A 25,000-nucleotide genomic window follows, 5' to 3' on the forward strand; every position below is an offset into this window, starting at 1 on the left:
TCTCTTTTCACCCCTCCCCTGCCTCGGATCTGAGAAAGACACAGGAGCCCTTGTCTTCTTTCTCGGTCAGCAGCAGAAGAGGCGTGGCACCGAGGAAGGCCAGGGAGTGGGGTTGGGGGATGACGACAAATCAAAGTGAAAATCAGGAACTCCTCCCCTTCCCCCCCCCCCCCCCGGAATCCGTACCGGTCCCCCAGAACAACGCGCATGCTCCCTACACACACACAGCGCTGCCCACTTCCAGTGGCGGTGCACGGATTCACACACCCCAGAGCAGAGTTAAAAGACAAACAGTCAGACAAAAGCCACTCTCCCTCCGGCATCTCATAACTTTCTACATGGGACCACGCCTTCTGCCTTAACCAATGAACAGCGACCGGACCCAGAGACCCGGGCTGCCAGTCCTCCCCATCCTCCTCTCTCATTCAGAATCCTATCCCTTGGCCAACGCCTATTTGTCATCTACACCCACACACTCCCAACGCGCACTACCAAAAACCCTCTAGACGCGCAGACACCAATCCTCTCCAAAACGTATCTGCGAGTATATATTTCTCCGTTATTCTCCTGCGTTCTTGCACCGGGCCATATGCAGCCGAGGTCGGACTCAGTCCCCTTTCCAAACACAAAAGTCCCCTCATTCCAATTCGCACCAGAATGGCCACCTAAATTAGACACACACACACACACACACACACACACACACACACACACACACACACACTTATGTATATGTATATGCTGAGATACACGGAGTACCCAGACTCTCTTCTCTCCCACTTATTGGACCTTTCAAACTTCATATCTAAAAAATATTTCAAATTCAACGTGTAGAAAATAATTCATTACCTTCCCCCCCTCATTACAGCTCACCCCTCTTCCAGATCTTCCTGTAGCTATCATTTTTCCAGTCTCTCAGGTTCCATCAGTGCTGCCCTCAGTTCCTCAGTTTCCGTTTCTCTACGTTCTCAATTAATTACCTTTTTTTTGTTTACTTATGGTTTTATTTTAGGAGCTTTGTTTTATATAAGTATTCTCTTATAACAATGACCAATTTGGAACTATGTTTTGTATGATAATACGTGTATAACCCAAATCAAATTGATTACCACCTCTGAGAGAGGAAAGAGAAGGGAGAGGGGGAGATACTTTTGATTCTATTATCAAATCTTAATATTTCTACTTAGGAGAACCCATGCAGCTGACACCTTTTCTCTATTCACATAGCCACCTCTGACCATCAAACAGTCTCCTAATTGTATGTTTACACAATTATATATCTGTCCTCTGTTAAAATGTGAGCTCCTACAAAGTATTTTTCCCCCCTTTGGATTTATGTCCTCCACCCCCACCCCAAACATCCCTGAGCCCTTTCCAGGGCCACCAGTGAACTGGATGAACAATTAAGTGTGTAAATGTCATCTCAAACATAAGTGTGTACATGTCATCTCAAACCCTCTCATACACACTGATGATGACACTCACATATATCTTACACATAGGTACATACATTATCTCACCCATCCTCACCCCAAAACTGACACTCCTGATTACACACACACACACACACACACACACACACACACACATCTCAATCATATCCTGATAGTAACATACAATCCCACCATCCTAACAATCTTGTTCAACCCAACACATCCTCTCACTCCCAGTCACTCATAGATTCTTATAGTTGCACACCTGCTGACATTCTCACATTTGCTCAATTGCACATGCTCTAAGTGAAGAGTTATACACACTCAGACACTTCCATACACAGTCATTCACAATCACACTTATCCCTAAAGTTGCATAATTGCAGTTGTACCTATTCACTCTGACACGTATACTATGGTCCAATTCTCCAAACATGTGAAATTTAAGTCACCGACATGAAATGGTCACAAATCCATCAACATACCTGGCCAACATACTTGGCCCCTGAAACCACTTACACACACACACACACACACATACATATCCTTCTACACACTCTCTCTGGTCATTGTCTCCCAGTGGAATATAATCTCTCTGAGGTCAGGCACTGTCTCTTTTAAAAATAAGTGTCTCCAGGGCACCTAGGTGGCTCAGTGGATTGAGAGCCAGACCCAGAAATGGAAGATTCTTGGTTCAAATGTGGCCTCAGACACTTCCTAGCTAGGTGACCCTGGACAAGTCACTTAACCCTGATTGCCTAGCTCTTACCACTCTTCTGCCTTGGAACCTGCACACAATATTAATTCTAAGACAAAAAGTGTTTTAAAAAATAAGAGAAAAAGAATAGAAACGATAACCTGGTAGATAGTAAGTGGTATAATAAATCCTTTTTTATTCATTCATGGTCAAAGAATTATTATTATTAAAGTCATCTATGTATAGCCCCACCATCTTTCCTATACATCCCTTTGGTCTTACCTGTTTTCTCCCATCATCCAACTTGTATGAAAATATGATCTTTGAGCTCATCTGGTCCAACCTCCTCATTTTACAGATGAAATAACTGAGACATCACAATTTGTTATCACATATGTTCAGCCCCAGTAAGATATATATATAACCTCCATCATACCCACAGAGGAGCTCACACCTGTCTGTCACACACACTCCCACATTCATAGGGCACATCATAGGTGCCTGATAAATATTTATTCATTACTCTCTCTCTCTCTCTCTCCCCCTCAATCCTCCCCCCTCACCATGTATGTCTCTCTGTGTCTCTCACTCTCTCACACACATACACACAGATGTACCATCTTCCTTTCAACCATTTTAGACATAGTCATACACCTGATACACCTCAGTATATAGGTGTAGTTACTCCCTTACAGTCTGACACACACAGTAGCCACAGAACAGGCATCTCACATATTTTCTTATACCCAGCACAATTGGACACAGTCTCACAGACTCTGGTGCCTGTTGGAGCACATTCTCATAGATGACACGCATCACAGTTATAAACACATTCAGATATTCTCATGCACACACACATACATGCTCCCTTCCAATCTATCCATGGGACCATCTATCCCATCCCATCCCATCCCATCCCATCCCATCCCCCTACCCCTATCCTCCTCTGTAAAAAAAAAAAAAATCCAGAGCTTGATGATTCCAGTCCTCTCTGGATTCAAAGAAACCACTGGGTCTCCCCAAACCCAGGGCTCTGGATGCCTTTGGGAAGGGTCTAGAGCCATGGAAAAGGCAGGATGAAGAGAAGAAGGAAGCCAATTCTAACCCTGCCTTTGGAAATCCCAGTAGGAGACAGTCTGAATCCGGCAAGGCTGGGGTGAGGACAGGCGGGAGGTAGAGGCTTGGAGGGCTGGGAGGTAGGATCCAGGCACCAGGAGAGCCCTGAGCTGCAAGACAGACGGAGGGAAAGAACTTGGGAATGCATCCAGCGCATCCTCCCCTTCCTGGAAAGCTGTGAGATTTAGACTTCATTCCTCTGTCCCAATCTTGGGAAAACCAGGATCCTGCTTCCAGAGATGACAAGGACATTTCCTCCCTCTAGAACAGAGAAGGGCAGGAGAAGCAAGGAGAGGCAGCAAGGTGCCGGGAGGCAGAGGGGTCAGATGCTTGGGCAGGGTCTGGGGGAACTGGGCCCCTAGCAGCTCTATTTAGAGCAGCTGTGATGTCAGCAGAAAGAAGGGAGGGAGGGCTGGAGCTGGGGATGCCAGTACAATGATCCCTTTGTCCCCAGCCCCAGCCATCCCCAGCTACTCAAATTGTAGAGTATCACAAAACACAAATTCCCCCCTTCACAGACAAACTTCCAGGTGAGGTGCACGCACATGTATGTGAACTCACGCACATGCATACCTTTTTACACCTTCTTGGACCTCTCACACATGCTCTTTTTGTATCCCTTTCCCTTTCCCACCCAACAAAAATATCTTCCCTAACTGTGAAGTCGGGCACCTCAGTGGACAGAGTACGGGCCCCCTAGAGTCAGAAACTTCCGGAGTTCAAATCTGGCCTCAGACATTTATTAGCTGTGTGACTCTGGGCATGTCACCTCACCCTGTCAGCCTCAGTTTCTTCAAATGAGCTGAAGAAGGAAATGGAGCACTCCAGTGTCTTTGCAAGAAAACCCCAAATGGGGCATTGAAGGCTCAGCCGGGACTGAATGACAACAAAGGGGCAGTTAGGTGGCAGAGTGGACAGTTTCTCAGCCAGAACTCTTTCTCTTGGGAATGCTCTCATTGATCCATTTGGCCAAAGATCTCCAGACTGAAGCCTTTGTGGTTCCCAGGGATGTTGCTGAGACAGCTGTGGTCTAATCTGACTCCTCTGAACCCTGAGGAAAGATGAAGCTTTACCTGCTGGGTTCTGGAAGGCTCCAGGGCTCCCGAAGTCCTCTGCTTTTGACTTGACTGTTGTGGATTTACACATGAGTTGAGTCTCATATTACATGCAATCCTGAGGGGCAGCATGATATAACAGGAAGACCCCTTGGCTGGGCTTGGCACTCGCTAAATGTATGTCCCATGACAAGTTACTTCTCATTTCCTGAGTCTCAACTTAACCATCTGTAAAAAGGGTATAATTGCAACCTCACTGGTTTGTTGGGAGGAAAGCCTGAAATGATTAAACTTTAAAATTATTTATACAGTGCATTTATTATCCTGGCAGCTAAGGGACATAATGGACAGGGTGCCAGGCCTGGAGTCAGGAAGACTGTGAGATTTAAAATGGTTGAGGTCTTAAACTGTAGTGATTAAAATAGTGGAAGATATAAATTGTGATAGATATAAGAGAGGGTGAGTAAATTTGACCGCAGAAATATGTTTCACTACAGTGTCTTGGGTTTTAAAATCAAATATAAGATGGTCGCCGGGGAAATATTCCCAATTATTCAAATACCCAAGTCAACTGGGTTTTATATTTTTAATTAACAATACAATGAATAATCAAAGAAAGAGAGAGAGAGTAAGAAAAGGAATAAGTATGAAGGGCCTCAAGCCAATATGGCCTAGACCTGAGTCTTAAAAGAGAAATCAGTCAGTTTTTTAACACTCACCACAAGGTCTGACTAAACAAGGATACTAGTGACACCAGGCCAGCGTCCTTCCTCAAAGAGTCTTCTAGCCAGAGATTGTTTCAAAGGGCCTCCCTCAAGAGCCTCCAGAGCTCCTACCCCAGAGGGACAGAGCCCCTCAGAGGAGCTCCTCAAAGAACTCTCCTTCAGGATGAGAGTCAGAAATCGAGATCCCTCCTCCTCGCTCTTCTCTGAGCTCTTATTTTTAAGGGCAAAATCTCCTCTGTCACCTCCCCTAAGTCCTTCCATCTTGCAATCACTGTAGATGTTTCTAAAGGACTGCCCATTTTGAATTCACAGCTGAGTAGTTTTAATCTCTTTAGTAAGTCAGGAAAAAAATGCTGCTGTGTCGACAAATTTCATTAAGAAAAAAACCTCTGAGTAAGTTTTCACCTTTTAGGTCTAAGTAGTTTACAAGTTGCCCCGCCTTTATAGGCACTTAGCATCCCATTGTATCAATTCTAAAAACAGGCCTGGCTCAAAGAACTCCTTGCCCCACCATAAGCATGGATCCAAGTACTTTCTTTGTTTAGCAATGAGTTTTCTCCCCTAAAGCAGTCTTAAGTACGGTTGGAGTAAAGGTCCTCCCATTTCTGATCCTGGCGAGTTCTCACATCAAAATGGGAAATGTTTCTCAGTAGGGAATTTGTTCCAATTAAGAATTCCCTGATGGGGAAATTTTTAACATTCACAAGTCTGAGAGATTTTAAGGTTTATAAGACTTGAGTTCAAATTCTAAAATCAGACATTAACTTACCATCTATATGACCCTGGTCAAATCACTGATCCTCTGTCCACCTCAGTTTTCTCATCTGTAAAATAGAATAATAATGACCCTTCCCTCCCAGGGTTGTTGTGAGGAGCAAATGAGATATTGTAAAGCACTTAGCATAGTGCCTGGCATATAGTAGGGGGTAATAAATGCTTGTTTCTCCCCTTTTCCTGTTGTGTGTTCTTGACCAGGAAACGGGCTAGAGAGAAGGTCCAGATGCTTGATGGTTAGTCATAGCAATAATTAATAATCATTAATATATACAGTGGAAAGAGCATTGACTCTGGAGTCAGGGACTGTGAGTTCAAATCCTGCCTCTGACATGTGTTACCTGTGTGAACTTAAACAAATCACTTAACCTCTTAAGAACCTTGGTTTCCTCAACTATAAAATAAGATTATCTTATCACTTGATCTCTGAGATCCCCTCTAAATCTACCCTTTTAATCTAGTCTAATAGGATAAATTTACTTATCTTGATTAGATGAGCATGACCATAAGATTTTTTTTTAAACCCTTACCTTCTGTCTTAGAATCAATTCTATGTATTGGTTCCAAGGCAAAAGAGTGATAAGGGCTATGCAACAGGGTTAAATGACTTGCTCAGGGTCACACTGCTAGCTGTGTCTAGTCTGAGGTCACATTTGAACCCAGAACCTCCCATCTGTAGGCCTGGCTCTCAATCCACTGAGCCATCCAGTTGTCCTGGACCATTAGATTTTAACTCAATTTTGCTTATGTCCCTGGGAGAAAGGCAGGAGGAGGTCAATGGCTTTCTTCCTTTTTAAAATGTAGGCCAGGGCAGCTAGTAGCACAGTATGTGAAGCATGGGGCCAGGAGTCAGGATGACCTGGGTTCAAATTTGGCCTTAGATTAGACACATCTAGCTGTGTGACCCAGGGCAAGACACTTAACCTCAATTGCCTTTGCTTCTCTTCTTAGAATTTGACACTAAAACAGAAGGGATGGGCTTAGAAAAAACAAAATCCTCAGATTGGGAGCCAGAATTAAGGAGGGGGCTGGCTACGGTGACATCAGGAAGGGCTGGGATTTAGGGGCTGCTTAGAAGATTTCTGGTCCTAAGATAAATTGAGACCAGGTCAGTCCCTGCCTCAGCCCTGTTCCTCTCCTTTCCCTCTCTTCCCTTCCCTTTCCCTTGGCTCCATCCCCAGCCTATGAAGCTGGCTCCTTTCCCTAGAACTGCTCCCTTAGGTCTAGTTTACTTGAGGAAGCTACCATTTGCTTTCTGGAGGCGTGACCTCTTTCTCCTAAGTGTTGGTTTGGTTGACCGTTGAGGCTTCTTCTTCTTCTTCTTCTTCTTTTTTTTAACCCTTCCCTTCTGTCTTAGAATCAATACTAAGTATCAGTTCCAAGACAGAAGAATGATAAGGACTAAGCAATTGGGGTAAAGTGACTTGTCCAGGGTCACACAGCTAGAAAATGTCTGAGGGAGGCCAGGTTTGAACCAAGGTTATCTCCAGGTCTGGCTGTCTATCCAATGAGCCAACCTGATTGACAGAGCTCCAAGATTGAATGATCCTCTGTGCCACAGGTAATTTCTCCAAGCAAACACATTTTGTGATCCAAGGTTCTCCCCTGAGTGAGAACTCATGGCATGACCGTAGACTGGTCACCTTCTTTTCCTGGGCTTCAGTCTTCTTCTCTGTAAAAGAGGGGCTAGTCCAACTCACTTTGATATTTTAAACTTGGGCTCTAGAACAGGACTGTAGGATCTATCTAGGAAACTCCCCAAGGTTAGATTAGATCAGGTTCCCTGAGCCAAATGTAGGCTGGTAAGAAATGGGTAATGAAGGAGCACTTCTTTGCTGCCCCTCTGGAAACTACGTTAGCAGCTGGGAGGAAAAGAAAAAAAGATCATTGGGACAAACCTGGGAAGGGTGGGAAGAGAGAGACAAAGACAAAGACAAAGAGACAGAGAAAGAGGCAGAGAGAGAGAGAAGAGGGAGGGAGGGAGAGGGAGAGTGGAGAAGAGAAGAATTCAAGGGAAGAAAAAAGGTCAGTAAAAATTTGAAGAAAATAGGGAAAAGAAGGGAAAGGAGATTGGAGAGGAAAGCAAGCAGGTGGTCAAGATGAGGCTTAGAGCCTTCACATCAATGAGTCTGGAATTCTAAGCTATAAAAGAACACTTGTATATTTCTGAACTTGATAATTGCTGATAACACAAGTGTTGTTAATCTCATTCTTTAGTTTTGTAAGGGCTCTCAAGATCTTGGAAGTGAATGGCCCTTCTCTCTCTTGGAACTGTGTCTTTTCGGAATCTTTCCTTACTAATAAGATTGGCAGCTCCCCGAGGACAGACACTGTGTCTCTTTCTCCCATCTGATTGGGAGCTCCCTAAGGGTAGGGACTGTCTCTTTTTAATCAGATTGGGAGATCTCTCAGGACAGGGTCTCTCCTCATCCCTCACTACGTTATCTATTTCCTTTGCATCTCCTCCTACTCGTTGTAGAAGGATGACAGCCTCAAAGAAAAACAGTCATAGAAAGAGAAAGAAAACAGAGTGGACAGGCTCTAAGATTTTTGCTTAGGATTATTCTATTCCACTGCTGTTTCTTTCTCTGGGAATGGATTTCTGTTTCCCACATTCTTCCCTGGCTCCATCATTGAGACTCTCAGGCTCAGTAACCTGCTCTCCCTTCCAATCCCCCTTCTCTTCCTCTTCCCAGCCCAAGTTCCAAGAAAGCTTCTCTCTATTCCTGACCTACCTCACCTAAACCAAGTTACTCCCTCCCTTCCTCCTCTTCAGGGAGCCCTCTCTTTCTTAATTAAATCCTGGCTCTAACCCTTCCTTTGTCTTCCAAGCTCCACAGTTCCCTGTCCACAGAACAAATATAAAGGAGATGAAGAAGAGAGCTTTCTTTGTTGGCTCAGGAAAGAGAGAAGGGACACCTGGGAGGCAAAGTGTTGGGAGAGAAGAAAGTTTGGGAGAGGAGGAGGAAGAGGGGAAGGAGGAGGCTTAGAAGTAAAGGAATTGAGAGTTGAAAAGAAAGACTGAGCAAGAGAAAAAGAAAAAAAAAAGGTTGGGGGAAGGAAGTTAACTAAAAGAGAATGGAGGGAACAGAATGTGAAAGGGAGGGAAGAAGAAAAGGAAGAAAATAGAGAAAAATTCCCCAATCCCTCCAGACCCTCCGGTGAACCTCCCCCTATCCCAAAGACAGAAAACATCAGGCCACTACAGATGTGTTCGGGTCATTTTCACATGCTTTATTCCAGCAGTCAAAATAATTAAAAACATCTCAAATTATTATACATATACAAAATAGGTACAGAATCCTTTGGTTCCTCACACTCCCTAGGGGGGAAAACTGCCTCTTGGGTAGAAAAGTTGTGCTTTGAAACCCAAAGAGAGAAGATGGCAAGAAAGGCACGGGAGGGACAGAATTGAAGGAGTTGGAAAAGCTGGAGGAAGGACAGAGGGTTTCAGAGCAAGAAGGGAAGTTGGTGGCCAAGAAGAGGGAGGTGAGCAGGAGGCATGAAAAGGGGCTGAGGAGCAAGATGGAGAAAACAGGAGGGGGAAAATATTCAAAAGGAAAGTTGAATCCACCTGCTGGTGAAGACAGGATGAAAAGTCAGCTTTGGTTCATATCTCAAGCCTGCTTCTTTTATTCCCTTTTTAAATAGCACCTTTAGAAAATTCACAAGAGTCCCCATGAGCCAAGAACAAACAAAATTTTTTTAAAAGCTTGGAAAAGAAAGAGGAATGTTAAAAAGAAAGGGAAAACTCTTTGGCATGTGGGGGGAGAGATCTCAGTTTCTATAGCACCAGTGATCCCCAATCCCCTACCCCCACCCCCACCTTGGAAAACCAGCGGGCTGTCTATTCTTGCCTGGTTTTCCTATCCCCAGCATGTCTAGGAGCGAAGGAAACGCAAATTTAGCACCTTTGATTAAAGTAGGGGGAGCCACAGAAGGAAGAGGGGTACCCCCTCTTTGTCCTAGGTCCCCCATTCCAAGTCCCCACAATGTTGCCCTGGCTGGCATGAAAAAAGACAAATACGAGGTAGTCTTTCAACAACAGAAATATACATGGAATGAACAATCTCTCAGCCCCAGCCCCATTTCCGGTGTGTGAGACAGATATGGAAGATGCCTAGAGGGGAATGGGATTGGGGATTCTCAAATCAGATGGTTCCACTTCACCGTCTCTCACCCCTCCCTCTTTCCAATCCTCCCCTAGACTCGGCAGGCAGGCAGGCAGAGTAATCTCATAGAACGACTCCAAGCCCCCAAAGTCCCCCTCCAGTGGGGTCCCTCGCACACACTCCCCGCCTCAAAAAGAAGGGTGCGGTACAGAGGCTTGCATTCAGATAGTACATCTTCCTTTGCAGTGGTATTGAGAAAAGAGACCAGCAGAGAAGCTGAGTCTGGGAACCCCATCTCCCCATCCCCCTTGGAGGGGACCTTTAGGGGAGCGAGTGGGAGGCTGGCGTGGAGAGAGGGTGGGGTCAAGGCTGAAGACACTTGGATGTTGGAGCATCTGTTCTCTTGTTGCCAGGAAGACCACGGCTTGTCCCAGCATTTCCTGGGACGTGGGGGAGACTTGTATTGCAGGGAGGCTGTGGGGGAGAAGTCCCCAAGGGGAAGAGGTGGAGAAGGGAACAGAATGGCAAAAGCTGGGGCATCTGTAAGCCCAGTGGGCTAAAAAAGACTTACCCCCACATCGGTCTTCAAGCAAGTGGACCAAGTTCCTTTTTTTTAAAAAGTTATTTATTTATTCTTTTTTTGAAAGATTTAATGCTTTTGGTTCAGTTTTGGTTTTGGGGGTCAAATTTGGTTTGTCAGAGACGAAAACTAAGTTTTGAGAGATGAATGGAAAGGAAAAAAAAAATTTCCAAAGTCCATGTGAAATTTTCTCCTTTTTTTGGCTTTTTTTTTGTTCTGTTGGGTTGTTTTTGTTTTTTTTTTCTGGGATCAGAGGGAAGGAAGATGGGTGGGAGGGAGCCGGTTGGGAATGGGGAGAGTTTACAGGAAGCAGACGGGACCCACGTCGCAGCCAAATTCCTGGTTGGGGGCGCCAATGTCCATGGGGGCCACATCAATGATGGGCAGGCGGGAGGTTTTGGTGGTCTTGTATTCGATGACTGTCTTGCCCCAGTTTCCGGTGTGACTCTTTGGGAAATGGAAGAGGGACAACAGGAATTAGGAGGTGTCTTTTTTTTTTTTAATTCTTACCTTTGGTCTTAGTATCTACCCTGAGACCAGAAAGGGCAATGATTAGGCAAAAGTGGTTAACTGACTCGCCCTGGGGTTACCCAGCTGGGAAATGTCCGAGGTCACATTTGAACCCAGGTGCTCCTGACTCCAGGCTACTGTGCTACCTAGCTGCCCCTTGGCTGTTGTGGGAGTGACACGGTGAATGCATATGGCTGATAGTGGGGTGGGGGCGGAGGGTGGTCAGTAAGTCTCTTCAAAAAGCCAGATCTCAGGGACTTACATAATTGACCATCTAAAAAGCCCATTTCTGACTTATATCTGTGACCTATGAGCTCTGGGTGGGAGGAGACCTGGACAATTCTCTTAGAGGAAGGGGAGACAGGATTGAGCAGATAGTTGGCCTTCAAGCCAGGAAGACCTGGGTTCAGATCCTGCTTCTGACACATGCTAGCTGTTCTGGCCAAATCACAGTCTCTCAGTTCCCTGGACAGCTCTCTAGGATGCAGAGAGTGTACCGAACTGTACTGGTGGCAGAAGTTCCCAGGAACACTGAAATCACCCATCTAGTCCCCATCCCAACTGATTTGCCCAGAAACCTGGTCTAAAGACAAAACACAGAGAGAGGCTGCAGACTTGTGGAAGGGCACAGAGCAGAGAACACCAACTCAAGGCCTCCATGACAGCCTCGAGGCTTGGTTTACCAGGGCGGTAGAGTGGGAAGGAAAAGGGGCTCACCGTGCAGCCATCTTCAGTGACTCCATAGGTGAATCGGCTGTTGCCTTCAGCACGGATCTCAATTTCATTGGAGCCTTGGAGAAGCAGAGCCTTCTTGAGGTTGCCGGTCTGCTGGTCCATGTAGGCCACGCTGTTCTTGCAGTGATAGGTGATGTTCTGGGAGGCCTCCGTGGACATCAGGCGAAGGAAGGTCATCTGAATAGCCACATCAGCAGGGTCGGAGCCCTCGCCACCATACTCGAACTGTGGTGAAAAGGAGATGGAGTCAGCCTCTCTCCCCTGCCCTTTCCATTCTACACAGCCTTCCCTTAATCTATGCTTGGAATATAGAACCCCAGAATCATAAGGCCAGATACTGTGTGTGAGAGCTGGAAGACTATCTAGCAACCCAGGAGAAAATTGAGGCCCAAAGAGAGGACTCTCCAGTCATACAGTCCATTTATGATAGAGCCCCAACTAGGATGCGGGGCTTCTGGGCTCCATTCCAGGGTATTGGTACAATCCATCTCTGACTTTTCCTATCTTTGCCATCCATATCCATCTCTAACCCTCGCTCTTTCTTCATCTCCCCATCATATAATAATTGGTCAACACACCCTAAGGCCTCATCCCTGCCCAGGGACGTGGTATTATCTATCCACTGACCATTCCTTTTATGGTCTAGATCAATCCACCTTCCTTCTCCCCCTCCCTGTGCTTCACCTGGAATCCATCGGTCATGCTCTCGCCGAACCAGACGTGCTTCTTGTCCTTGGGGTTCTTGTTAATGTACCAGTTCTTGAGGGGCACTTTGGGTTGGGTGGGGTACACACAGGTTTCTCCAGTCTCCATGTTGCAGAAGACCTTGATGGCATCCAGGTTGCAGCCTTGGTTGGGATCAATCCAGTACTCTCCTGAAATAGGACAAGGAAGATCTAGAGTCAGGGAGGTGGAGCTTTGGGGTTGAGTGCCATGCTGAGAGCGATGACAAGAAAGAAAGGAAGGACAGGAAATTGCAGGACTCCTAGTCCCAGAAAGGTCTTCTATCATGGGAGAGGACTGGATGGCAGTGGAGAGGAGTAGTTAGGAAAGTGGACACAGGAGGAAGAGTTAGAGATGCCCAAGAAGGGGTGGGAAAGGTCCTCACCGCTCTTCCAGTCTGAGTGGCACATCCTGAGGTCTCTGCAGGTGCGGGCAGGGTTCTTTCGAGTCCCCTCAGGGCTTCGGATGTTCTCAATCTGTTGGGTCAGGCTCTTGAGGGTGGTGTCAACTTCAAGGTCACGGTCACGCACGTTAGCATCATCAGCTCTGTAATAGCGGCCAGAGTCGTGAGCCTTCTCCTGGGGTGGCTGGGGCAGGAAGCTGAAGTCGAATCCACCACTGGGGGGACCAGGAGGACCAGCGGGTCCAGGAGGTCCAGGGGGACCCTAAGCAGAGAAGAGCAAAGGTTGTTGAAGGCCTGGGTTCATGGGCTTAAAGCACCAGAGGAACCTGGGGTGGGGAGGAGGATGTAAGCTGAGGAGAAAGGGGTACATACAGCAGGACCAGCATCTCCAGTACGACCACGGGGACCAGGGGGACCGATGGGGCCAGGAAGACCATTGAGTCCATCTTTTCCAGAAGCACCAGCAGAGCCAGGGGGACCCTGAGAAAGGATACAAGAAATAACGGATTAGATGACATTATCCAAAACTTGGCAACCCAACTCCAGGCCAGACTTAACCATACAACTTCAGAATAAACAACAAATTCTGTATGGAGATAAGGCCATCCAAGTCAAATAATCTGACTCTAAGGCTGACAATTGGCTCAGCTCTGGCAACACAGCCCCCACTGAGAAACAGCAGATAACTGGGTCTGATCTTTCTTTCTTTCTCTCACACCAGCATGCATGCCAAGATGAGTCACTGTTCCATCTTAGCAGGGCCAAGAAACAGGAGGAGGGGATGGGGGGAGGGAGACAATCCCCACCATGACTGGAATCCACACTAGCATCTACTCTGTCCCCTTCACATACCCCTTCAGTAGCTCCATTAGCTCAGAGACCCTAGGCTCCTAGTGGGCAGTGTAAGACTTTAGGGGGGAGCTGGGTGGGAGCTCAGGGAGTAGGCAATTGGGAGAAAAGAAAAGAGGGGCTACTTACTCGGGGGCCAGCGGGACCGGAAGCTCCAGAAGGACCTTGTTCACCAGGAGAACCCTTGAAGGAGAGACCAGAATGACTCAGAACTCAGTCTGAATTAAGTGGCGTTGATGAGAGACAGGAGGTTGGGTACAAGGAGTGACTCAACCCTGTTTCTAGGCCCAGAAAACTGGAAATCTGGGCCAAAGGTTTCAATATTCTGAGATATTCCTACTCTCCCAATCCTTCTTCATCTATGTTGTCTTTCTGGTCAGAGACAATCTTTTGAGTCTTTTTGTATCCCTAGGATTTAACCCAGTGTCTGGCACATAGTAGGTGCTTAATAAATATTGATTGATTAACAGAATAATTTCCCCTCCCCAACATTTCTCTAACCCAAAGATGATGTGGCTAATTCCTGTCCACAATACCAATCCAAACAGGCTAATTGTTCCAGACTGTGAAACTGAGGATATTTAAATTTAGCAAGGGGAGATGTTGGGAGAGAGCCAGAGAAAGGGAAGGGAACAGAAAAGGTGATACTTACAGGAGGACCAGGGGGACCCTGGAGACCAGAGAAGCCTCTGTGACCCTTCATGCCTCTGTCTCCCTGTTCACCTGTCTCACCCTTGTCACCACGGGGGCCTTGGGGTCCCTAAAAGAGTAAAGAAATGACATTCAAACAAGTGAAAGACTTTCTAGGACCCAGACGGGCACAGATCATTGTTTACAGTCCCATGTAAGAGGATGAAGATAGAAGACTCACAGAAGGTCCACGGGCACCAGTGGGACCAACAGGACCAGCAGGACCAGCAGGACCCTAAAGGAATGGAGAAAGAGAGTCAGTAAGATCCTCTGCTGTAGAATTGACCCGAATTAGGGGTTCTTTAAGTTTGTCCAGTTTGTTCTCCCCATGAGCTGTGAACTCCCTTTCCACAAGTTGGTCACCCAGCCTATTCTACTCCAGAAATTTTAATACTCCTCCATCATTGGTTCTTCCAGTTTTCTGAACTCTAACCTTTGATCAGCCCCAGATGTTCTCCCACTGTCACTGTCCTCAAATCCCTGATGACTCTCCTTGTTACCTTGTTCACTTCTTTCCCCATATCCCTGATCTGGAGGAAATCCCTCCCCTCTCCTCAGGATTCCAGAGCTCTATTTGGGCAGGGAAAGATTTTTAGAGATGTATTTTGGCTCTGAGCAAAGCTGACCAGAAGTGGCACCCTACTCTCTCTCCCTCCAGGGTAGCTCCCATTTTCTGGGAAATCAAGGAGCTAGAAGCCCATGGAACTTCCTACAGGAAGAAGACTGCCCCACAAAGCCGTCTTCCTTTCCATAATGTGTGTGCCTTGACCTCCCCACCCCACTCCATTCTAGCTGAGTAAGTCAATCGTTCCCCTGATTAATTCCCAAGAGTACGCCCTAACTCCCCCAAATACTAGTGAAGAGTCACTTACAGTCTCACCACGATCTCCAGATTTTCCAGCAGGACCTACAGGGCCAGGAGCGCCGGGGGCACCAGGAGCACCAGGGGGGCCAGCAGGACCAGTCTCACCACGGTCACCCTGATGAGAAAGGACAAGAAAGGGAAGGAATCAAGGAAGGGGTCGCCACTGCTGGAGAGCATGCAAGAGAAACAGGTGTGTGGGGGCAGCTCAGCTCACCTTGGGGCCTGGAGAACCATCACGACCAGGGGAGCCTTCAGCACCAGGAGAGCCCTGAAAAAGGAGAGAAAAAGGCCATCAGCCCAGGCCAAAGGCAGATGAGAGAGGCTAATGCAGGCCAGTAGCCAGTGCTAGGGCTGCTGGGAATTCTGTCCCAAAGAGCTTTCTTCTTCACCTCTCGTCCAGATTCACCAGGGGGTCCAGCCAATCCAGGGGGGCCAGCAGGGCCAGGGGGTCCACGTTCGCCACTTATTCCAGAAGGACCTTGTTTTCCGGGTTCACCCTAAATACAGAGAAGAGTCAAATCAGAGAAGTATACAAGCTTTTCTCTCTGAGATTCTCTCTGTCCTCAGTGGTCCCAACCTTTCTTCTTTCAGAGGCTCACCCAGTCCTGTCCCAGCATCTCTCCTGATCCCACCACTACCTGCTCCCCCCCAAATCTCTCCCATCACCTAGATTTCCCAGGGAGAAAAGCAGAGGCTACTCACAGAGGGGCCAGGAAGACCAGGGAAACCTCTTTCTCCTCTCTGTCCAGGCAGACCCACCACACCACGCTGTCCAGCAATACCTTGAGGTCCAGGAGTACCAGGAGCACCCTGAAGGAGGCAAAGGAAGGCGTGAGAGAGCTTGATTTGGATTCACTCGCACCCCAGATCGACTGAGTCTTTCTGGGTGGGATGGGAGTGCCTGAGGTCAGCTTCTGACCTCTCCAAACTTGCTGGAAATACCGTTCTTCTTAGGGATGGCAAGGGGGAGGGCTGAGGCTTGGCAACAAAGTTCCTCCATTTGGAGGGGATGTGAAGTAGGAAATAATAGTAATAATATTAAGCTGACATTTGCAGAGTATATTAAAAGGGAGCAAAACACTTTAAAATCAGCTTGTTTGATTAGAAGTCAGAGATCATAGGGGCAAGTAGGTGGCTCTGTGGATTGAGAACCAGGTTCAGAGACAGGAGGTCCTGGGTTCAAATCTGACCTCAGACACTTTCCTAGTTGTGTGACCCTGGGCAAGTCACTTAACTCCCATTGCCTAGCCCTTACCACTCTTCTGTCTTGGAACTAGTACACAGTATTGATTCTAAGAGAGAAGGGAAGGGTTTAAAAAAAAGAAAGAACAACTTTGCTCAAAAGGGAGGAAAGCACTGTATACAGTACCCTGTGATCATTTCTTCTGGGGGAGTGGGAGCTGATACTAAAAGGGGGTCATCAGAACTTTGCTTGACCAGCCCAAGAATAACTGGCTCCAGAAAAGGCCATTCGGTCCCTGAGAGGGTTCTAGGAGCTACCAGGAGAGACCTGGAGAGTCCAGGACTTACAGCAGGGCCATCAGCACCAGGAGATCCCTTCTCTCCACTTGGGCCAGGGGGACCTGGAGGTCCAACTTCACCAGGACGTCCAATGGGGCCAGTCTCACCACGGGGTCCTTTGCCGCCTTCTTTGCCAGCAGGGCCAGGAGGTCCAGGGGGTCCAGCATTACCCTGGGTGGCATGAAAAGAGGTCAGGAAGAAAAAGGCAGGGGTCCTCCTTTGATTCCTGGCTTGCCAGGTGAGGCCTGGTTGCATGCTCATCATCACTGACCCATTGGGTGGGCAGCAGAGAAGAAGGTGGCAGGGCCTGGGCCACCAGGGGGATAAAGTTGTAGAGTTGTTAGTCCAGCTGTCCCAGCTTCCTCCTCACTCATTTGTTCTCCCTCCAGATGGCTGAGATCAGTGATCCAAACCACCTTGGTCTAGACTCCTCCCAACAGCATGGATGAGATCCCCATTTACTGCTCTCTACCCCAAAATGGAGATGATGAATCCTTCAAATGGGTACTTACAGAGGGGCCAGGGGGACCAACTCTTCCAGCAGCACCAGGGAAACCAGTAGCACCCTGCAAGGCACAATTAAAAGGAGGCATCAGAGGGCAGCTGGGTATCTCAGTGGTTTGAGAGCTAGGACTAGAGATGGGGGGGGTGAGGTCCTGGGTTCAAATTTGGCCTCAGACACTTCCTAGCTGTGTGACCCTGGGAAAGTCACTTCATCTCCCTTATCTAGCCCTTAACATTCTTCTGCCTCAGAACTTACACACTGTATTGATTCTAAGACAGAAAGTCAGGGTTTTAATTTAAAAGCAATCAATAAAAGGAGGCATCAAAGATATGAAGAGCAGCCCATTGTGGGAAGGGGAAAGGAAGGCAGAGATGGACACTCTCTGTGGTTGTGCCCCAGACTCACCCCTTGCCCCAGGATAGACAGAACCCTAAAAGATAGATTTTGAAGAGGCAAATTAAATATGCTAATTACTCTTTAAGATTTATAAAATATCTCCCTTGCAAGAATACTGGGATGGAGGTAGAAAATAATATTCTGCCCATTTTATAGATGAGACTCCTGAGGCTCAGGGAGGTCAAATTCAAGAACTTCAACTCTAACCTAGGTCTCCTACCAAATCCAGTATTCTTTTCTTACAATATCCTTTAGGTGGAGCAACCACTGACTATCCTTACTCATCCTCATTCTCAGAGTTTCAGATTCTGGATCTGGGTTTTTGGCTGGCTTTTTGAAATATGGGGGGGGGTATGTGCCCTGGAAGAGACTAATAGTAGTAGGACTGAGTGGTGGGAGATACTTACAGGAGGACCTGCGTTGCCACGGGCACCTTTGGGTCCAGGAGCACCAACATTACCCTGGAGGAGAGGAAAAGGAAGATATCAGAGTTCAGCTGGGCAGAGATCTCCAGGGAAAGGAAACCAGGGACTAATGAGATACTCACAGCAGGGCCAGGGGCACCAGTGGGTCCAGCAGGGCCAGGGGGGCCAGCATCACCTTTAGCACCAGCATCACCAGGTTCACCTTTAGCACCAGGTTGGCCATCAGCACCCTGAAAGAGAGGGACAAAGAGAGGTGAACAGAGGAACAGAACGCTGGAAACATGGGGTTACAGAAGGAGATGGGGCTTGAGAGAATGGCAAATCCTTCCACCAATCTTTAATCCTTAATTAAAACATTTATTCATTTGTTCGTTATATTAAAATGCCCGGTTAAGCGACATAACTCCCTCCCTCTCTTCCCCTCACTAGAGAAGGCATCATTTAACAAAAAGATATATGTAAATTCCCATTAGGAATCCTTAAGACCAGCACCCACTCCTACCAAGGAAAAAGGCATTCTCTTCCCATCATTCCTGATCTCTAGAGCTTCATTCATTTCATTTCCCAGTCTTTGTCTCAGGCTTAAGCCCTAAGAAGCATGGGTCCCATAGGGGCACACGGGGAAGTGAGGAAGGGGCTTGGTACTTACAGGGGGACCAGCAAAGCCAGCAGGACCAGGGGGGCCAGGCTCACCACGTTCTCCCTAAAATAGAAGAATGGATAGAGAAATAGTCAGAAGGGAAACCATGCAGGTGAGAGGGTCCAGGGCAATGGAAGATGAAGATGAGAGAGATAGGCTCAGAAATGGGAATCCAGAGATGCAGGGGAATGAAGGATGCTGGAGCTAGAAGAAGTGAGAGGGTCTGACAGAGACAAGTCCCGGGAGGGACATTGGCAGGGAGGAAGGAGGGAATGAAGGGGTCAGGAGAGGAGAACAGGAATCAGCAAGAGGAGAGCAGTAGAGAATGGGGGAGGGAGGAGGAATCTCCCAGATAATGGGCAAAAATACTTACAGGGGCACCACGAGCTCCAGTGGGACCAACGGGGCCGCTGGGACCAGATTCACCCTGGAAGGCAAAAGGGAGGTAAGTAACGGGCAGGAGAGCAAGGATGTGTTCTGTTGACTAAATGCTGGCATAACCCTACACCCATATGTCCTTCAGCAGTATTCCATGAGATGGAAAGGCCATCTCTGGGACCACTGTGGCTCCTATATTTCCCTGCACACCTGTCTAATTCTCTCCACCCTCCTACTTGTCAGATCTTGATGATATTCTCTTCACTCCTGACCGCTGGCTTTTATAGAATCTTCACTCCTATTATTCCTTTCTTCTGACCAATAGCAGCTTAGCTCTGCTTCTTTTTCCCACCCCATCTCAAGAAATCCCATTCCCTGTGATTAACCATTCCTTTCCCTTATGCAAGACCATTAGCATCATCTGGTGCCCAGCTATTAGAATGCTTTCATTCTCCAGGCTATTCAAAATGGTCAAAAAGCTCTGGATCTAGCATCAAAAGCTTTGGGTTCGAATCAGAGCTATGTCACTTACTACCTGAGTAACTGAAAAAAATCAACCCTCCTTGCTGAATCTCTAAATTTTTTAACGTGGTATCATGTTTATTCATACCAAAATAAATATGGCTCTTTAAAGTTGCAGTAGTTAGTAGTTAACACTCAGTGAGCCCCATGAACAGACTGAGCACTGTATAGAAACACATCTTGATTGGGAATGGACACATAGTTGAGGTATCTTGCTTTCCTTATCAGTAAAGTAGCAGGATGTGATGAAATGGTGCCTAAGATGTTTTGCAACTCAAAAATGCAATTATTTGGGAGCTTCTAGGTGGCTCAGTAAGAAGAGAGCCAGGCGAACAGGCAAGAGGTCCTGGGTTCAAATCTGGACACAGACATTTCCTAGCTGTGTGACCCTGGGCCAGTCACTTGACCCCCATTGCTTAGTCCTTACATTTTTCTGCCTTGGAACTGATACTTAGTATTGATTCTAAGACAGAAGGGAAGGGTTTTTTTTAAAAATCCAATGATTCTTGGGATACAGAACCTCTGCACAACAGGAAAATGTATCTTCATATTATACTATGAGGCACCATTTTATGCAGTGAGCAAAGAACTGGCCTTAGGTCCAGGGAGATGGGGGTTCAAATTCCTCTTCTGACACATACTGGTTAAGGGACCTGACTCTGGGCAAAGCAATGAAGCTCTCAGATCTCTAGTTAACTTAGCACCAACCTGTACTGGGAAAGGGATTTTACTCATCCAGGGTTTCTCTATATCACTGAAATCACAGGTCCCATCCTTATTCTCCCACTGTGAGGGAGAGGAGCTGTAGAATTGTGGGGGACACAAGAATGCCCCAGAAACTGCACTCTATTTCAGGAAGAAGTTGAAAAGGAGGATGGTTATTTACCTTGTCACCAGTAGGACCAGCAGGGCCAGGAGGACCGATGGGACCAGTCAGACCACGTACACCATCTTTGCCAGCAGCACCATCAGCGCCTTTGGGACCAGCATCACCCTAGAGACAGAAAATCCAAGAGCCTTGTTTTAGAGAGGGCATTGGCCCTGGGGCCAAAGTGGTGCCTGGGAACATTTCAAGAGGGCCCATGTGCATGGATGCTGAAAAGTGAAGTTTTCATGATGGAGACAAACTAAACCGGGAGAGACAAGATGCCAGAGAGACACTCCTCATCCCTCTTTCTTCGCTCATCCTCACAGAACAAGGAAAGACATTAGATATTTTGAGGGAAAGATTAAGGAAGACTGCCCAACTAGACTGATGAAATTGGGGAGTAGAAGGCTCTTCAGAGCAGATTGGAGAGAATTTTCTTCTGTGAAAGAGGAAGGGTTTCCAGCTCAATGAAGCTAACACTCTCAATCAGATCCAGGGAAAACCCTAGATCTAACCCTTAAACATTTCAGATAAGGAGGTGGGGGGGATGTCCTAGCATGGGATACAATTCAGCGGACTTCTCAGCTTCTTATTTCCCAAGTGACCCAGAAAGAGGATTTGAGACCCTCTCCCCTCAATAGCAGAGGGCTTGCCTTGAAACAAAGAAGACTTGAGTTCAAGACCTGTCTCTGACATAGACTTTTCACCACCATCCCCTTAACCATCTAGGGAGAGAATTCAAGACCTCTAAAGAGCAGAGAGGACTCTGGGAAGAGAGAGCAGAATAGAGGTGGGGGGTTAGAGGATGAGAAATAAAACGAGGGAAAGAGAGAGAAGCTCAGGAGTCCCTGCAAAGAAAGCAGAAGGAAAAGATCAGATTGGGGTCTATGATTTGCATCCAGAAGCTAATGAGGGAAAGAACTTGGCAGGGATGTAAGGATGGGATAGGTCAGGAGATAAACTTACCCTGTCACCCTTGGCACCAGGAAGGCCAGCTGCACCACGTTCACCGGGCATTCCTTGCAGACCAGGGGGCCCTTGGCCACCAGGAGCACCAGGAGCACCAGCATCACCCTATATGCCAACCAAGGGGAGCGGAGTTAACTCTATGCTGCAGTCCACAAGATACTACTTACAACTCCTCTAGTGCACCCCTGTGGGAGGACCACACCAGAACAGCAAAGGCTAACCATGCCCTTCAGGGCAGGACACCAGCTAAGCAAAGCTTAACTTAGATGCTCCTCAGCCACTTTCTACTTCTCAGACTTGGGGTTAAAAGGAAGATCCCACACCTCCCTAGCAGGTGGGTTGAACTCCCCATCCTGACTCCCAGTCATTGACTCCCTCCTCTCCATCTTATTTCTCACCTTAGCACCATCATTGCCGGGAGCACCATTGGACCCACGGGGACCCTGAGGGCCGGGAGGACCTTGCACGCCACGTTCTCCAGGGAAACCTCTCTCACCCTACAAAGGAAGAGACAGTGTAAGTGACAGTGCCATAGGAGAGGCCACTGCAAAGGATGGAGAACAAGGGAGGGCAGAGACAAAGAGCCTACTTACTCTTGCGCCAGAGGGGCCAGGGGCACCAGCATCTCCAGGAACACCCTAGGGGGAAGGAGAGACGAAAAAATGTCAGAGGCAGGGCAAGGGGAAAGAAGAGGACCCATGGTCAAGTAAAGTTCATTCATTCACTACCTCAAGTCATTCAACAACAATTAGGTACTCCCTTCATGTCAGTCTATCTCTCTCTATTTCAGATTGCAGACTAACATTCTGGTCTGCAGTTAATGCCTGTTCCTGGACTTTGGTCTAAATGTTGGATCGGTCATTATGACTTCATCTTAATCAGCCCAGCACTAGCACATGGCTTCCCTAGTGGCCCCAGCCCCATCCCCTTATGTCCTGCTTCCTGGACCTCCTTGGGGGTGTGGCCAGGATCCCTGTCAGACCCAGTAATGGAGGAATTGGGGGGCAGGTTCAAGGATCAAATTCCCAATGACAGAATGTAGAAGTAGTTACTATAAAAGAAACCAAAGGGAAATGAGAATTCTTTTTTAAAAAGTATTTTTAAACCTTAATTTCTGTCTTAGAATCAATACTATGATGAGTCCAAGGCAGAAGAATGGTCAGGGCTAGGTAATGGGGTTAAATGACTTGCCCAGGGTCACACAGCTAGGAAATGTCTATGGCCAGATTTGAACCCAGGACCTCCTGCCTGTTGGCCTGGCTCTCTTCTTACTGAGCCACCTAGCTGTTTCAGAAATAAGAATTCTTATTTTTAAGATATTATGTAGATTATTTTATTAGCTAAGAAGAAAGCAAGACTAGCTAGCCCCTGTCACCTCCCAAACAATTCCATGTAGAGGTGCTACTAGCCTTAAGTTTCCTTCAAGAGCTCTAGGGGGAGGAAACTAGACATTCTTAATCATTCCCTTTCTTTTGTCTGGCAGGCTGCTATGTATTTACTCACCTGTTCACCAGGCTTGCCAGCTTCACCAGGAGGGCCAGCAGGGCCAGGGAGACCCTGGGATAAAGGGAAAGAGGAAGAGTTGAGAACCCAGAAGAGAATGACATAGAATTATTTCCCAACTTCCTCCCACAATTCCCAAGATTCTCTGTCACCTTACCTGGAATCCAGGGGAACCAGCAGGACCCTGTTCACCTCTCTCACCAGCAGGACCCTGTAGACAGGGAAGGCAAAAAGAAGTCAGGGATCAAGTGGCGCCAAGGGCAAAGAGGCAGGGAGCCTGCCTGCACAATCCTCACCAGGGGCCACCACCCCTAAACCAGCCCTCCTCCAGAGGGGACACTCACAGCAGGGCCGGGGGGACCTTGAGCACCAGCTTCTCCATCTTTTCCAGCAGCACCCTGGAGAGAGTGAATAGAATGGAGGATTAGAAGGTTAGGGGTGGAAGCTTAGATTTGGGATGGGAGAGTTTTGGGGGTGAAGGAAAGGGACTGGACTGAAGGAAGCCAGGAGGAACCTAATCTTCCCCCAAACCAAGTCCAGCAGGGATAGCTCTAGAGTCCTGCCCCTGCTGCCATGGCTACTGATGCTAAAGTCCCCCATTCTCCCAGGGAAGCGGGGACAGCACTGAGACGAAGGTCACTAGGAAGGGAACTAGGCACTGAGGGAAAAAGGGAAGGGAAAGAAACTCACCACAGCACCAGGGGGTCCAGGGACACCTCTCTCTCCAGCCTTGCCAGGTTCTCCCTAGGGAAGAAAAGAAAGCCTAGGTTAGTGTTAGGGAAACAGAGGCCAGAGACTTCCCCAAGGGGCCCCAAAGAATTTAACTTCTAGACCCACAGACATTTTCTGGACCATCAAGGCTGCCCCCCCCTTTTTCCTTAGAGGTTGTCCTTTGGCAGTTTTGTTTTTATTTTTCTTCTGTGGCAGTTGAAAGTATAGGCAATGACTGAAAATGTTGCTGAATTCAGCTTTGCAATTAAATTATTCCGCTTGGTTTCCCAAAGAAATCATATACTTTCCAACAGCTTCTAGCTCTTGTCAGGGGACAATTTAAATGCTTTTGCTCCATTCCACCCCTTCTCCAGCTCCCCCTCAAACCTATAAAAAAAGACTAAGGGATCTGGGGAAAAGACCCAGCAAGGGCTTCTTGATAAAACCAGAAGCCTCAGTGTTTCCATAGAGCTCTCTTTATTCTCCCATTTTCTTTAGGGGTTCATTTCACTATGATCATTTTCTTCTCTTTTTGGTAAGGCGAACAGGGTTTTCCCAGGGTAACCCAGCTACTAAATAGCTGAGATTGGATTTGAACTCAGACCTTCTTGGTCACCTAGCTGCCCCAACGGGGCATTCTTCTTAGCTTAGGATTTAGAGCTGGAAGGGAACTCAGAGGTCATGGGAAGTAGTAGAGTGGCAGCCTGAATCTGGGGCTGAATCTCACTTTTCCCATCTTCCATCTGTGTAATCACAGGCACATTTTTTAACCTTTCTGGGCCTCTATAAAGGGAAGGGGATAGACCAAATGAACTCTAAGAACCTTTCCAGCTCTAAAACGATGATTTTATGAGCTTTGTCCTTCCCTCAAACCTCAGTTTGACAGAGGCAGCTAGCGGACACAGTGGATAAAGTGGGGGCCTGGGGGCCCAGGAGCCCAGAAAAACCTTACTCACATGCAGCCTCAGCTGTATTTATTTGTTGTAAAAGGCCTGGCTCAGTATCTGGCATCTAATAAAGTAATAATAAATGCCTGCTTGCTTACTTGCTTGCTTTCTTCCTTCCTGGTATTGGTTATTTAGGTGTAACTGATTCTTCACGACCCCTTTTAGAGTTTTCTTGGCAAGGATACTGGTGTGGTTTATCATTTCCTTCTCCAGCTTATTTTATAGATGAGGAAACTGAGGCAAACAGGATTAAGTGACTTGCCCAGGGTCACATAGCTAGTAATGAGGCCAGATTTGCCACTTTCTTCTCCAGATCATTTTACAGGTGAGGAAACTGAGGCAAACAAG

At 47.3% G+C, this 25,000-nt stretch overlaps 1 protein-coding gene across 1 annotated transcript in view; it reads right to left on the reverse strand.

Moving 5' to 3' along the window:
• Positions 1-9,013: 9,013 nt before the first annotated feature.
• Positions 9,014-25,000, reverse strand: part of COL1A1 (collagen type I alpha 1 chain) — a 28,160-nt gene continuing 12,173 nt past the window's right edge. Inside the window, exons 26-51 of the mRNA XM_001367698.5 lie at positions 23,685-23,738; positions 23,339-23,392; positions 23,152-23,205; positions 22,995-23,048; positions 22,085-22,129; positions 21,890-21,988; positions 21,489-21,596; positions 20,541-20,648; positions 19,128-19,181; positions 18,764-18,817; positions 18,237-18,344; positions 18,097-18,150; positions 17,301-17,354; positions 16,798-16,959; positions 15,970-16,077; positions 15,657-15,764; positions 15,482-15,535; positions 15,275-15,382; positions 14,584-14,637; positions 14,365-14,472; positions 13,842-13,895; positions 13,236-13,343; positions 12,846-13,125; positions 12,422-12,612; positions 11,720-11,962; positions 9,014-10,939 (exon numbers count right to left, since the gene is read on the reverse strand). Of these exons, the coding sequence (XP_001367735.1) occupies positions 10,793-10,939; positions 11,720-11,962; positions 12,422-12,612; positions 12,846-13,125; positions 13,236-13,343; positions 13,842-13,895; positions 14,365-14,472; positions 14,584-14,637; positions 15,275-15,382; positions 15,482-15,535; positions 15,657-15,764; positions 15,970-16,077; positions 16,798-16,959; positions 17,301-17,354; positions 18,097-18,150; positions 18,237-18,344; positions 18,764-18,817; positions 19,128-19,181; positions 20,541-20,648; positions 21,489-21,596; positions 21,890-21,988; positions 22,085-22,129; positions 22,995-23,048; positions 23,152-23,205; positions 23,339-23,392; positions 23,685-23,738 (2,625 nt within the window). The 3' untranslated portion in view covers positions 9,014-10,792. The remainder of the gene's footprint in view (positions 10,940-11,719; positions 11,963-12,421; positions 12,613-12,845; positions 13,126-13,235; positions 13,344-13,841; positions 13,896-14,364; positions 14,473-14,583; positions 14,638-15,274; positions 15,383-15,481; positions 15,536-15,656; positions 15,765-15,969; positions 16,078-16,797; positions 16,960-17,300; positions 17,355-18,096; positions 18,151-18,236; positions 18,345-18,763; positions 18,818-19,127; positions 19,182-20,540; positions 20,649-21,488; positions 21,597-21,889; positions 21,989-22,084; positions 22,130-22,994; positions 23,049-23,151; positions 23,206-23,338; positions 23,393-23,684; positions 23,739-25,000) is intronic.

The sequence above is a fragment of the Monodelphis domestica genome, chromosome 2 (genome assembly GCF_027887165.1).
Source record: "Monodelphis domestica isolate mMonDom1 chromosome 2, mMonDom1.pri, whole genome shotgun sequence".
NCBI classification, from domain to species: domain Eukaryota; kingdom Metazoa; phylum Chordata; class Mammalia; order Didelphimorphia; family Didelphidae; genus Monodelphis; species Monodelphis domestica.